At 42.1% G+C, this 15,519-nt stretch overlaps 1 protein-coding gene across 8 annotated transcripts in view; it reads right to left on the reverse strand.

Annotated features, from left to right (window-relative positions):
• Positions 1 to 2,274: 2,274 nt before the first annotated feature.
• PLPP4 (phospholipid phosphatase 4) overlaps positions 2,275 to 15,519 on the reverse strand; it is a 186,487-nt gene continuing 173,242 nt past the window's right edge. For all 8 annotated transcript variants that reach the window (XM_053310184.1, XM_053310179.1, XM_053310185.1 and 5 more), the window contains one exon: positions 2,275 to 7,942. In XM_053310184.1, coding sequence (XP_053166159.1) covers positions 7,743 to 7,942 — 200 coding nt within the window. In that variant the 3' untranslated portion in view covers positions 2,275 to 7,742. The remainder of the gene's footprint in view (positions 7,943 to 15,519) is intronic.

Below are 15,519 nucleotides of genomic sequence, written 5' to 3' on the forward strand. Positions count from 1 at the left end.
ACAAATTGTATCAGTCCAATCTTTGAGACCAGATGCTGGCCACTGGAAATTAACCATTTGAACATGGAATCCCCTTAATTTATTACAGGCTAATTGGCTCGCATTCCTCAGGGTCATATTAATTGAATAATACAATCGCTAATTTTTGTTGTTGCTTAAAGTGAAATGTAAGCAGAAGTTAGAGGTTCCTACATGGGCAAAGCAGACAAGGAATTTTGGGGAAAAAACAAAATGAATTTTTATCTGAGTTGTGAAATGTATCATGGGAGTCCCATATGAGGCTATCTATCAGCTTCTTATCAATACTAGTGATGGGCAAGTTAATTTCTGCAACTCAAATCTGATCAGAAATAAGCTGAGCTGTTTCCCCCCCACATAAAGAGCTTGGTTTATTTCTGGACCAATCCACATTTAATCTACCTTGTGAGCCCCAAACACTTTCCCACCCACTGATCCTCCAAAACACCTCTTACCCCACTTACACAGTGCATTGCATGCTGGTAAGCACTAGACTTGGGAACAATGACATTTCTCAGGGGCTGCTATTGTGCAATGCTAACTTTGCGCAGTTGCAGCTGTTAAATGAGCAAAAAGGCACCTTTTAAAGTGGCAATTATCTTCTATATTGCAGGGGAAGAGCAGCTGTCTCCTATTCCAGCACAACATCCCTCCAGTGGCCGTTACTGGAGTCTACTTCTGTTTCTTTTTAGGAGCCAAAGGTTGGTATCTTCTGTTGTTACTAAAATAAGCAGAGAATGGAGACTTCGCTCACATTTCACTGCTGTAGAAACAGACACGCTGAGCCTAAATGAATCTTCTGAATCAGCAAGATGTGCTAAAATTTAGGTTAAAGTCTTTTGCCTTTATTTTTCCTTCCTTTTTGCAAGCTGGAATTCAAAGTAACTCAAGTGTATATTTCCCTGAATGAATCAGGCAAATGGGCTGTTACTTGCTTTTGGTTACAGAATATCATTTTATATCATTTCTATTAAACCAGACATTTTTATGATGAACAAAAACTTCCGTGCATCACAAGCCAACAGTCACTAATGGGTTCTGCTACTGGGACATACAGAGATAAACATGAATGAAGCTGAAGATATGGCCTGAAAACTGGGCAGAAGGATGTATTTAGAAGTTGGAGGATGTTCCTTTTGGGGGGACATCAATAGGACAGTCACTTTTCAGATCCAAATGACAATAGCTACTATTGCATTGACAGCATTCAACATTTAGGGCTTATTAAGAATTCCAAATTGTGTATCAACAAAATAAAAATTACAGCACAAATTATAGAATGTGTACAAAATCCCACATTCATGTTTATTTTTATTGGTGCATTACAGCATTTACATTTCCTTCACATTAAGAACACATAATTAAAAAGATACTGATCCACAAAATGCCTTTTCTTCACCAACTCGTGCTAGTAATTGCAGCTTATCTGGATCCTTCTACAAGTTTTACATCATTACATCCTCTGTAAGTTTTAATTACATTGAAATCAAAGCTTTTACATGGGTTGTTTTTACAACTTACAGTGTTATTACCTCCATTAAAACTACTTCATTCCTTTGCTATGCTGCAGGTCCCTTCCAGCCATTTATCAGGGACTATACATATTTATGTTGCATTGAATTCTGTTTTCCAGCATTTTATTAGTTGGGAATGATTTAATGGTCAATAAGTTGTCTAATTATAGCCAAAGGAAAAGGTTGAATGGTATGTGCTGGTCTGGAGGAAGGAACTGGAAGCTTACTGTCATTATCCTCACCTTCATCCCAAGACATAATCCTTATTCAGACATGCACCTGGGCTCATTTTAAAAGTGAATTTTGGTACAGGCCTTCAAATGCATGGTCAGGGGAGAATCTACCATTGTGTATGTGGGGGTTTCTCACCAAAGAACCTGGGCCACCACGCTCAGGGGCCATGCCTTGCACCCCAGCGTCTGACATAAGATACAGGGGGCATGGCCACACTAGCAAATGGGCATGTGCACCCCATTTGGAAGGCAATTCTGGCTTGCTCTGCCTTCATGGCATGGCCAGGATGGCTTCTCCCTGCTTACAAAAGCTGGGAGAAGCATTTCCAGCCAGGCTGGGAGCCCAGTGCTGGCTGAAACCTCTTATAAACAGAGCCCAGCACTGGCTGAAACATGTTAAAAATGGAGCCGCGCTGCTCCGTTTTTAAGAGGTTTCAGCCAGCGCTGGGCTCCCAGCCTGACCAGAAACACCTCTCCCTGCTTTTGCAATCAGGGAGAAGCCATCCTGTCAATGCTGTGAAGGCTGCGCTGGCCGGAATTTCCTTCCAAATGGGGTGCATGGCCCTGTTTGCTAGTGTGGCCACGCCTCATGTGTCTGACATCAGATGCAGGGGGTGTGGCGAGGCTGGTGATGGCTGCCGGGAAGTGTATTGCTGTACCTGTGTTCAACATAACATGTGAATAAGTGCACCTGTGTACAGATCTGTACCTGTGTATGCTTGTATGAGTGTTCAGCATAATGTCTCTATAGGGCTACAGAGCACTCTTACAGCTTTTTGGAGGGAAGCACATATATTTTGTTCTTAAGAATTCGCCTGATCAATGCAACCATGCACAAAATGCACATTTGCTACAGTTAGAAACACCCAGTCTTCAGTCTGTGACAGAACTAGGATGGCAAAATGTTCATGGAAGAAACAGTGCTTATAGGCAAAAGTGAAGCAATGAATAACAACAGTAATAATAGATTCTAATTATAATATCAACTTGTGAATAAAATCAGTTTGAAGACATAGCTGCATGAGAGTACAATCATAGCAATCATGTGGAAGTTGCTCTGCATGGTGACCAGTGTTCTCAATTTTGCCATGGCACTGAAAGCCGCAAAGAGCTTGAGGTGGCATGGTGAAAAATCAGATACTCCACACACTGAGCCATGAAACAGTTTTCTTTTAAAGTGCCAGAACTGGGCCACTATGGGAATTTCTGAAATAAGTTAAATAAATTAAATAAATTCTGAAATAAATTAAGCCTTTCAATAAATATCTTCATTATGATGTGTTGACTTGGTAGTATGCAAAACTCCATCACAGCTCTGAGAGTTGCCAGAAGGAGCCACTCGTTGAAAGGAGATGTGCCTAAGTAGTCACTTCAGTTTTCATTCCAAAAGTGTTGATATGGATGGGGTACATATATGCAGAGGGGTATGATGACAGTATTGGGGACATCCTCAAAGGAAATTTAGAGAAAGGCACACCCTTGGGAGAGAAAACCCACACCTGATCAACTAAACTTACCCGAAGGCACAAGAAGAGCTAAACTACCAGGAAAGCTTTTAAGCCAAAGACAACTCTAGCCACTCTTTGATCTTAAAGGCAGATTCCCATAACAAGGCTTTGAGTATTCTTTAGAAGGACTGCCAAAAACAAACTCCTCTCACAACTCTTCTACTCATTTTAGTTGACACATATCACATATTGCAATTTTCAATGGTTCATTTCGTGTAGACACAGATATCTGAATAAAAATGTTAGAGCACCGTATAACAGAACCAATTCTGTAATATATATTTTTTAAAAATATAGACACAAGACCATTGTGAAAATTCCATTTGTTAATACAAGTGATTTATAGAATATGCATGTATACAGTCAGTGGGCATAATTACTCCAAAAATTTCCAAATCCACTGGATAGGCAAAAGTTATGCCATTGCATATTTATTCAGTAAAGGCAAATCCTGATATCCAGCTGGCTTTGCATTACTTCACAATTTTACCTTTCTCCCATACAGAGATGTAATATCCAGATCACCTTGATGTCTTTCACAGCCCATTGTATTTACATATAGAATACACAGACATTCAAATATCTCATTTCCATTACTTACTATAGGGCTTTTTATTAATTTGTTTCTAAATTATTGTACATTTTCAGTACATGAATTAAATTGCCATCCTTTTAAAAAAAAGAAATTTTATTTTCCATAATGGATCCTCTTCTTAAAAGGCTCCTCTCTCTCTCTCCCCACCCCACTCCCATCAAAATATCACTGGTATTTGACAACCTTCACAGGAAAAAAAAAGTTACATAAATTGACAAAGAAAATTACCAGCTTTTACAGAGAGACAGAAAGCTTGTTGAATCACAGAATGGCTATAAGGCCAATGCATAGTCCATCAGGTACACATTAGTTATAAGAACAACTATGGCAGCAGTCCCTTCCAGTCTAAAGCACCATAATGGATAATCATAAAGGTTGATAAAGAAGCCTCCATCAGGCTAGCTAGCAATAACATAGGAAAAGCTGGAAGTGACTCTTATTTTTGCTGTCAATTAATGGACACAGTTTCACTGCGGTGGGATGCATGAACAAATAATGGTGGTAGCCAATAAAAAATAAATTAATGTGAATGTTACTTATAATGGCTTGATCCAGTAATGTGATGTGCAGGAGGATGGCCTTCGCCCATTCATCCCTTGCTGGACTGTGAACTACATGCAAAATGCAGTTCCCAAGACCAGATCAGGTAATAGAATTCAAATCTTGGCACTGAATTGGTGTGCACAGTAGTGTGTCTATACAGGAGATAGGGAAAGAAAAACTCCTGTGTGCCATCATGTGCTCCTGTATCCTTACTGGATATGGACTTCGGAGGGGGTTGGAGAACTATCCAAAAGCTGGATTGGGTTTTATGAAATTGGTTATATGTTGCAAACCAGCGGTGTACTGACATTGGCAGCAGCCACTGTTCGAAATGCAGCCACGGTCACAGCCATGCCACTGGCCCCCTTGGCCCTCCACTGCTCCAGCCTCTGTGGTAGCTCATCTTCTCCTAGTTGTAGTCACTGTCTCCGCCTACTCCCCCCACTGCCATTATTGCCACCACCGCACCGGCAACTCCTAAAGCTCCAGGAGCAGCAGCAAATCAGGTTTCCTTGGCTGCTGGCTCTACAGAATAGGGATGTGCACAAAATGCTTCATACAAGTCTCAGGGGGTGGGGTGCAGTAAAAAAGGAGGCAGGCAGGTCTACTCCTTTGTTGAGCTGCTGCTGCTCCCTGCCACCCCATCACGACGCTGTCATGCTTAAAACCTAACTTAAAGCAGTAGCCGCACTGCTGTCCTCTTTAAAATGGCATGCTGCTCCCAGGAGCCCTCGCGTGGCATAGGCACGCAAATGGTGTTGACCCCTCACCCACGCCAAAACATTCCAACTGCAGGAGCCCAAAGAGGTGCCGAAAAGCATAGGAAAAGAGTTGGAGCTGTTGCAATAGTGGCAGAAGCAACTAAAGCTCCAGGAGTTGCAACAGCGGCTTTTAAGCTTTCCCTGGCCGCTGTATGCTATAAAAACGTTGCCCACCAGGCACAAATAAATGTGACAGACATACACTTACTTACTTACTTACTTACTTATTTATTTATTTATTTAGATTTTCTTATATATCACCTCCTCCAAAGACTCTAGGCGGTGAACAACAATGATACCAATAACAATTAGTTTAATAATAATAATAATAATTACTATAATAATTATTATTATTATTAAAGGGCAAATTCCTGGAGAAACAGGTGGGTCTTAAGAAGGGCCTTAAAAGCAGCCAGGGAGGGGGCTGAACGAATCGGGGGGGAGTGTTCCAAAGAATAGGGGCAGCCACAGAGAAGACCCTCCTATGGGCCCAGGCACCACGCACTACTCCAGGACCTGGGACACATCTTTGTTTGTTTGTTTGTTTGTTTGACTTTTATATTTTATATATTATATAAATAAGCATATATATGCGCATCAAATAAAATAAATACATAAATACCGTCCTTCCTAAAGTGGCTCAGGGCGGTTTATATTGAAATCAAAAACACGTAATAAAACAATTAAAATCAACATACATTTAAAAACAGATTAAAACTTCTTCTTCTTCTTCTTCTTCTTTTTAAAAAACTAGCTATCATTAATGGCCAGACTAAAAAGATGGATCTCTAAGGGAAAAGCATAAAAGTTGTGACTGTGCCTCCTAAAGCTTTAGGAGGTGGCGAGCAAGCAAGGAACTGGAAGGCCATGGGAGGGGAAAAGGTGGCCCAGAGGGCTGGGGGAGATGCAGCCAGGAGGTGGCCCCTGGCAGTGAGTGGCTAATGTTCTTTGAACACGTCCGCTCATTTATAGCTCCACCCCGATGCAAACCCTTTCTCAAGAAATAGTATTTTATATACCTGTGAAATAGCACAGTAGGAGGTTCATGAACCAGAAGGCAGCTTTTTCTTCCTTATAGAAAAATAAATAGATTTTTGTCTCTGCAGGCCCTGTACCCCTCAAGCCAAAGGGGCACTTTGAAAAAGATGGACTAATTCAGTCTTCTGCCATTTATTGCAACCTTGGTTTACTACTTATGTGCCAGTGTCCATGAATTATGTGTCCCCGTGGAGTTCATCTACACAGCATGCTGTTCTGAGAGGCTTCTGGCCACAGAGCTTTAGAATCAAGCCTAGAATTGTTATTGTTTATGCTACCAAATACCCCCCCTTCCTCACCACTCACACACACACGCACATGTAGTGATACAACAAACTTCCAGACTTGGTGCTTAGGAAAGGGTAAGATTCAGAATTGCAGGTGCAGCCAACAATATTTTAAAAACAATTATTAAGTGAACATGGTGCTGGAGACAAAGTCAAGCTTTCTAGAACAAGTTGCCATGAATGAGGAACTATCTAGTGCTTCAGAGTCAACCAAAATTGTTATACATAGATGACTGTAAATCACATATTCACAAAAATGTGTTTCTTCACCTTCATAATTCTCAGCATTTTAAAAGGATCACAGCTTGCTGTTTTGAAATGAGTCAGTCAGTTTGAAAGTAATTACTACAGTGGTCTCAAAGAAAACACACACACACACACACTAATGTGTTAATACAGAGTGTCCAAGTGATCCTATCAACATATGTTATTGCCAGCTGACAATTTCAACAGCTTTGCAGAACTATGCTGTCAACATCTTCCTCAGGAATGACTTATGCCAGCAATCTTGGCCTTCTCCAGCTCTCACGGTTTTGTATATTTAAAACAATTATTTCATTATAGACAGATCAGAATGACCATGCCATGACTTGATTGGCAGCCCAACAATATTCATTCCATGTGCTCCATAACTGGGAGATAAACAGAAGGTTGCTGCACTTGCATACAACCTTAGGAGATACAAAAGAGATCAGCACAAGGGTCCAGTGCTGCCACCTGTTGAACACCTTGGGAAACACAGGTCTGAAGTCAACGACAGTTCAGGTTGCCCATCATTTGTCTCTGCTGCCAGTTCAGTCCATTGGTAGAAAAACTGATCCCAGTCTACATTCCAGCTCAGTTGTAGGTTCCACTGGGCAGCCTTGGGCAAGTCACTCTCTTCCAACCTGTGTCTGACCTGCTTCACAAGGCCATTGTGATCAAGCACTCTGCACTTTAGAAGTGCTATCTAAATCGCAATTAGTAATCACCAACAGCAGCTCACACCTGCCAGCTCTGTCTTTGCACCCACAAATGAGATTTCCTTTTCTTGCAAACATTCTTCTTTGTGAATATTTCTTCTATTTTGCAAGGAACAAGAAAGAAAACAGAGGACAAAAGTGTAGAGATGCAAAGAAATGGGTGTGTAAAAGTAAGAAGGGGTATGGCAGAATCACAGCTGTTAAAGAATTATTATGCAGAGAGACCAGTTTGGATTGGTGGAATGTATGAAAGGGCTAAAAGTTCATCCTGCATGTGTATTAGTCATACCGGACCTTCTGTTATCCCTTCTAGAGGCAGGCTGGTTGCATTGTCTACTGTTGGTGTCTCTTCTTTCTTCAGTGATGTCTGAACTAGCAGGCTGGCATATGGTTTGTGACATACCATATTACATAATGGAGGGTAGTGTTGCCTGTAGCAAATGTACGCAAATACAAGGCCGAGGACCCCTCCAACAAAAGCATCTAGGTATATAAAAAAAAAAGTAATATTTTGAAAAATCACATTATTATTGGCAAAGTAGCTAATACCAAACATTATAACTGAATCACAATGAAAGTGAGCTAGAGAAGGCCATGAGCTTCAAAGTTAAATGGAAACATTTCTATTTTAGCATAATTTATTACCTAGGATATAGATTTGGATCTTTTGCTACTATCACTAGTAAATCACATGAAACAATCCAGCTACACACAAACGTCTATTAGCACCAGTTAGCTTTCTATTAGCCAACACATTCTGTTTTCAAAGGGATGTTTTGTTTGTGCAATTCTGACAGTTCAGTATTGTTGCACAGCTTTTATCATTCAGCAGAGGAAATGGAGTGCAGAGATTATTCGAATGAGTCTCATCGAGGTGACAGAGTACCATCGCAGTTATTAAAATGTAAAAATGCCCTTGCATGATAATCACTCTGCGTGAAAACTTATGTCAGAGAATGGCTAAGTTAGAAGAACTACATTCATTTAACACATTTGTATTTATTAGGATTTGTACTCTGTGGGAAGGGGCTGTTGCCCCCTTTTGTCTGATTCTGAAATCCTTGGATATGTTGTAGTCTATCTATTTTTTCCCCATTTCATCTATTGTCAGCTGGATTTTCCAATGAAAATATTGCGAAAAACAACTGCATTGCCCTTTACAAGTTCCATTAAGCATGTCACTGGCACTTGTGAACTGGAGTTTTCCTTTTCCTAATAGCAGTTGTGGTGTCTGGATCGGGATTTGGATCAGGACCATAGCATGGGTGGGGAAGGGAAGAAAACAGCAGCCACGGGGGAAATGAACTGGGACCATAATGAGACAATAGGATATATCCCCCCTTCCCTACACTGTGGTCCTGATCTAAATCCCTCATAACTACTAGCTGGGTGGGGAGGGGGGAATGAAAGAAAAAAGAACAAGCATGCAGGGGCCAATGACATTATGGCTGAAGATAATGTGCAGTTTGTCCCTAAAGTAGCAGAAAAACAGGTACAAATCTCCCTTTGACCAGGCATGAGGTCACAGGGCCCATTTCACACTTTTTCTGCCTCATTTCTGTACATACAACCCATGGGTCCAAATAATGACAAGGTTATAATATGGGCAGGGTAGTTAAGAGAATGCTTAACTTGACACCCCCAACATATGGCCTTGGATAATTGCCTAGAGTGTGAAAAAGGCAATGATCTTCAATGATAAATTACGTGTGAATTGAGAATGGCAGTTTCACACATTCACGTTATCAGCAGCAACTGCCATCTCCATGTGAACAGTGCAAATGCAGAAAACACTGGCTGACATTCAAACACTGCACATGCGCAGCCAAAGAAGTACCTGCACAGCAAATGCACTTCAGCTTCTGAGGGGTGTGTTTGGGTCCTACCCCTGGAAGCACCAGGTGCAATGCGCAAATATGTCCCCGAGGGCTGCATTACCAACTTTTACCCAATGTGGCCATGATTGCATTAATCCCATGAGAAAGTGATTTCACACCCTGCCCTTAACACTTTAGTTGCTCTAATTTTTAGCTCCATATTTTAGACGCTATTGATGCAGGTTCAGCAGGAAACAATAGCAATAGCAATACCACTTAAATTTATATACCGCTCTATAGCCGAAGCTCTCTAAGTGGTTTACAATGATTAGCATATTGCCCCCAACATTCTGGGGAAACAATGAGGTTGTACACATGACCTCTTACCTGGGTAGATGGGGGAGGCCAGGCTGGCGGGGAGGCAGGCTGCCTGCACACGATCAAAGTTATCCCCAAGGCTCTGCCATGCTGCAGCAAGCAGGAGAGCACGGAGCCAGAGGAAGAAGTCTTCCAACATCCCTCAAGGCTCTGTGTGAGGAGGGCAGTGCTCCTCAGCTGGGCGCTTGTGCCCTTAAACTCAGGTTAAAGCCTGGGGTAAATTCCCAGGCTTGGGACCAAGGCAGCGCCAGGATCAGGCTCGATCCTGGAGCTTCAGGGGGCAGCCAAGCCCAGCCTGGGCTACCTAAGCCTGGACTTGGCTACTCATGTGAACAGCCTCTATAACTGACATGGACCTTCAAATACCAAGAAAAGGGACACATAAATACGGTTTTGTGGTTCAAAATAAAAATTGTGATCTTTTTAGGATTTTCAAGCATTTGTGATTGGCTACTATGAATTTAAGGGTGGAACTCAACTTTTCAAGGCTTCATAACCAGAAGCCACTAACAGTAATATTTCAGTCTACCTCCACCCCCAAATCCCTGTTGCTTTGAACTGTATCCATCCAACTGTTATTGGTGAATGGCAACCTCTCTTTGAGTAACACCTCTGTGTTCTGCCTTTATTCAGTTCTTCAGTGCATATTTGTACATTCAAGTGGGAGTCATCAGATTGGGGAAAAACTCTGATAATTATTAGTACTTCTTTATATTTGTGACAACCCCTCCACAAGAAATAGTACAATTCATTTCTTTACTGCATGGTAGCTTTCCATAAGGAATTGCAAAGAAATTCAATTAAATATATCATATCGTGTTTATGGCCCCTTTCCTCTGCCTTTTAAAAGATCCCATACAAAATTAAACATAGTGCTGTATCATTAAATAACTAATATCACTGTTTTTCTCAACATATATTTGGTGTTCAGAATGATTTAGCATTCAGAACGATTCCCCCATGCCCTATCAGAGGCATCTTCCTCCCTTCTTGAAAATAAATAGTGTTCCAAAGAAGATCAAACAAGTTTAACACAAGCAAACAGTGAAAATCCTTTTGTACTCAAGAGAGCTGTATGCATCCCAGGCTGTCAATGACAACTACATATGAATGTGAAGCAGCAAGCTCTAGCATGCTTGGAGAGAGTGGTTTTTTAAAAAAAACACCCTCACACTTGTGCAACTAAGAGTAGGGAGATGACAACATCTGAAACCCAGACTGAACCAAATCTCATGTTTTATTGCCCTTGTGACACTGAAACCTTGCCATCAACAGTCAACACTCATGCCAGCATGAGTCAGGGAGTAGAAAAGAGAGCACGAGAAACAGTCAAACAGGATGTGTCAAAGAAGAGAGAGACAGTGGGGAGAGAAGCAAATAAGGAGTGACATTTATTTTATCCATATGTCTGCTCCATTCATACATAAAGTGTGTGTAGGATGTAGGGATCTGCCTGAATCATTTTGGCCCCTCTCCATTGAGGAGCCAAAACATTTCCATGGGGGGCGAGCAGTAGCTTTAAAAGAAGGCACAGAGGTCCCTACCTGCTCCTCCACTGTCCCTTGTCGTGGCACTGTCCATTTCATCCGTTCTAAAATGCCCTGTGCTGTGTAGCTGCTTCCCTGTTCCCAGCAGTGCAGGCATGCACTGGCACACACATGGTGCCCACGCTTGGTCAGGTGCCATTTGCATGATCAGCATGGTGTTGCTGACCATGCAAATGGCACTCACGCATCCACGGATACCATGTGCGGGCCAATGCCAGCACGCTGCTGGGAACAGGGAAGCAGCTGTGTGGCGTGGGGCTTTTTAGAATGGATGGAAAGGACAGAGCCGTGTCATTGGAGGCAGCAGAGTAGCAGGTAGGGACATGTGTGCCTCCTTTTATAGTTACCACTCTCCGCTGCCCAAGAGAGATGAACAAAACACTTTGTGCACATCCCTAGTAGGGTGACATGAGGTCTGTTTTTTCACACAGAAAGGAGCATGTGAGAAAGGAGCATGTGGTAGAGAACCCTCCCTATCTTACCCACATTACATCAAGAGCTGTTATCACTACCCTAGCTTGCTTCCAGTACTCAGTTGGGAGAAAATTCAAGCAACTTCAAGCAATAGAGTGTAGTGAGATAAGGCAGGCAAAGAGGGCATGATCTCACTGGAGGGTGGTAGGAAAAAGTAAAAAACAATGAAGTTAGGGGTTAGGATCTTGGTGTAGGATCTTGGGTTAGGGGATAGAATCATGTCTGAGAGAAATGGGTGACAAGAGACAGCACAGGAGGGACATTACATACCTACCAACATGTCCCTGTGTTCCCATTCAGGTGAATTGGAAAATAGGGACATATTGGCAGGCATGACATTATTCCACAAACTGTGGGTTGTGTGGAGTGCTGCTGTGTGCATAGATATTTCTCAATCCAAACCTTGATTGCAAGCCTTTAGGACAGAGCTGTTGTCAAACTACAACTCCCATCACCCCATCAATGATGGGAGTTGTAGTTCAACAACAGATGGAGGGTCAAGTTTGCCTACCCCTGTTTATTCTTGTGGGATAAACTTAGATACTGCCACCATCCCACCACTCTTCCTCCATCACCAGTGCTGGTCTTAATTGATAGTTGGTTCCAGAAATTGTTTGGAAACCCCATTTTCTCCTCTCCTAGAATGGAATTCCTGCAGGGAGTCACACATTCCTAATTTTATCCAAATGCCTTGAGGGATAGTCAATGTCTTTGGGGAAATGTTTAAAAATGGTATAATTCCAAGAACTCTTTCCATAGCAGTAACATTAGTATGAAGCATAATAAGAAACATTTAGCAAATTTATATACTCTAGAGAATCCACAATGTGATGTTTGAGTAGTGGATGCTACACTGTGCAAAGTTGTTGTTATGTTCACTAGAAAGAGGGTTTCACTTGTAGTTAAGTACTTCAAGCTGTATGGGAATTTGTTGAAGAAATTGGACAGATTTGTGATTTTTCTTCATATTGCAGGACAATCATTTGGAGGAACAAAGAGAAAAAATCTGGTAGCAGCTGTAAATTAGCATGTGAATGTAAATGAACTATTTTATATCTGTAGCTCAAAGAGTTTCAGTGGCAATAAGATCTCATATTTCAATTTATCAGGTAAAGTCTAACTGAAGTAATGTATTAGGCTCTTCAAATGTCTTTTGAAATATCTGGGAAAGGGCTGAAAATCAGTGGCTGACATCCAGACTAATGCTGCCCTAGTCAGTAAACAAAGATGCACTGGTACAAGAGGGTCACACAGCTGAGTGGAAGCGAAAAGCTGCTCACACTTTTGCACTCTTGGACCACTTGTGTAAGGGTTGCACTTGTGCAATTATGGACAGCAAACAGCCTTGCACAATTCCCTGCAACATATATGGGCATTTCACAGCAGGAGGCACACCATGGCACACCCTATTGCACCAGTGCAACACTAGTCTGGAAGGCAAGTTTCTGACTAGGGATGTGCAAACCGGCTTGACGTTGAACGGGTTTGACATCGAGCTGGTTCAGTTCGATGGCCCGGGGTCAAACTGAACCACCCCCTGTTTGGTCTGGTCCTGGACTGAACCCCGCCCACCAAATGTTCGGGGGGGGGGATCGCAAACATTTTTTTAGACATTAAAAAAATTATTTTTTACCTTCTCCCCTTTGGGGAAGGTCCTTTAGGCGGGGGGGGGGCTCCCCTCCCCCCACCAGCCTCCATTATCACCCCCTCTGGCCAGTTCGGCCGGTTCTTCAGCCCATTCAGGCCTCTGTAGTTCTGTATGGTGGCCATTTTGGATGCCACCGCACATGTGCAAATGGCCTCTGTGAGGCCTGGCATGACCCAGGGCCTCAGAGAGGCCATTTGTACATGTGTGGTAGTGTCCAAAATGGCTACTGTGCTGTACTACGGAGACCTGAATGGGCCAAAGAACCAGCTGAACTGGCCAGAGGGGGTGATAATGCAGGCCGGTGGGGGGAGGGGGAGCCTTCGTGGACACCCTCCTAGAGGACCTTCCCTAAAGGGAGAAGGTAATTTAAAAAAAAAGTCTTTTAAAAAAATGTTCACAAACACGCCCCCTCCCGACCAAACCAAATGGGGGGGGCGGTTTTCAAGTCTGGACTTGAACTGAACCGGGCCAGCCGGTTCCATGTACATCCCTATTTCCAACTTAGTGGAACTAGCTAGCATAACATCCTTACACTTGTGCATTTTTGTTGTTTGGTGAAAAATATGATAGCTGAAAATACAGACATAGTGATATCTTTTGTATTTTGGAAGTTAGATAAAGTAGGATACTGATGGGAAAGCAGAAGGCAAATTAATGATGCATGAGATTGTTTCTTCATAATCACATTGTTTATGTGCAAAGACTCCTGGAGTATTCACATTTGGAGGCACCTGGTATTACTGGAGGAATATTCGGTCCTTTCAGTCTTCTAAGCAATAAAGCAATACTCTTGCTTTAAACTTGTCTTAGCAATTTCAAACTTCAGGACATATGCATCAATATTTATACTGGTCATCAGGTTGTACAAATGAGAATATCCAGGAAATGATGTGATTGCAGTTTCTTTATTGCTCAGGTAAAATCAGCAGAAGCTTACCTGGATATGGTTGAAATATGAATGCCAGCTACATTTTTAAAAACATGTTGTTACACAGTGATTGATAATTTGCACCTTCAGTTTGCCTGCTATATTTTACAAGCAGTTTGCCTGCTATATTTTACTTAGTTCTGATAGGAGAGGGATTATCAGGGCTGTTCTACCCATGACAGGTTACCTACATAGACATTCTATGGGGAAATTTCCCTGAATCCTGCATACAGTTTGTCATGTCTAATACACACATACCATTATAAGCACCCATGGTGAGAGGCTATGTTGGCTGGTGATTTCATAAATCTCTGACATGTTCTTAAAGGAAACTGCCTTGTAACAACATGGTCCAAGTCAAGAAAAAATTTCAAAGTATATCATCTGTCTCCTCTTGTCTGTTTTTAACATTTTGCCTTTTATCTTTAGAGATGCTCATGATGAAAATGTGCTTGGCTGATGTGCAGAGACACTCTTCCCTCTTTGGTCAAAGTACTGGGAATTCATGAATGTGCTGGATATTCAGATAACTCTTTGGGAAGCTGGCATTCATCAGTAAACTATAAAGGCACTTTCTCCTCTTCAGTGGAAAGGCCTGCATCTATGAAGTCCACGGGCCTGTTTTATTTTCATTTTTCAGTTAACAGCAAAAATGCAAAGAAAATAATTGTTTTTTTGAGATGCACTGCGGACACTCCTTGGTCTTTTATCCATGACAATTTTTCCTGCTTATCTTGTTGCAATGAAATACATTGCAATATTTTCAAAATGCAGCCCTTGGGGATATATTTTGGGATGGCACAGAGGGCTTCCTGGGGTAGGGAAAGTCATCAAAAATGACTTCCTTGATGCACTGGTGCAGTCAGTCTAGAAGTTCTGTTAGTCTGCTCCTCTCACTGCACTGATGCATCCTTGCTCTGGATGTCAGCCACTATATCTTTCCATGAGGACTTCAAAAATGTTATAGTATTAATTCAGTCATACTTACTTATGGCTTTTTAATGTGAGGCTATCCTATTTGCCTTTTACCTACAATATCTGCATTTCATCCACTTTACTAATATCCAGTAAGGCTATTCACATGACCAGCTCTACCCGGGTTAGGGGAACCCTACCTGGATAAGGCTGCTCATGTGCAGTGCTGGGATTGAGCCCGATCCTGGCACTGCCTCCTGCAAGCCGGATTTTGTACCCAGGCTTTTACCTGGCTTAAAGGGCGCAAGTACACCCTTTACCCCAGGTACAGGGTTGTGTGTAGTGATGTGCAC

The sequence above is a fragment of the Hemicordylus capensis genome, chromosome 3, assembly GCF_027244095.1.
Source record: "Hemicordylus capensis ecotype Gifberg chromosome 3, rHemCap1.1.pri, whole genome shotgun sequence".
Lineage (NCBI taxonomy): Eukaryota > Metazoa > Chordata > Lepidosauria > Squamata > Cordylidae > Hemicordylus > Hemicordylus capensis.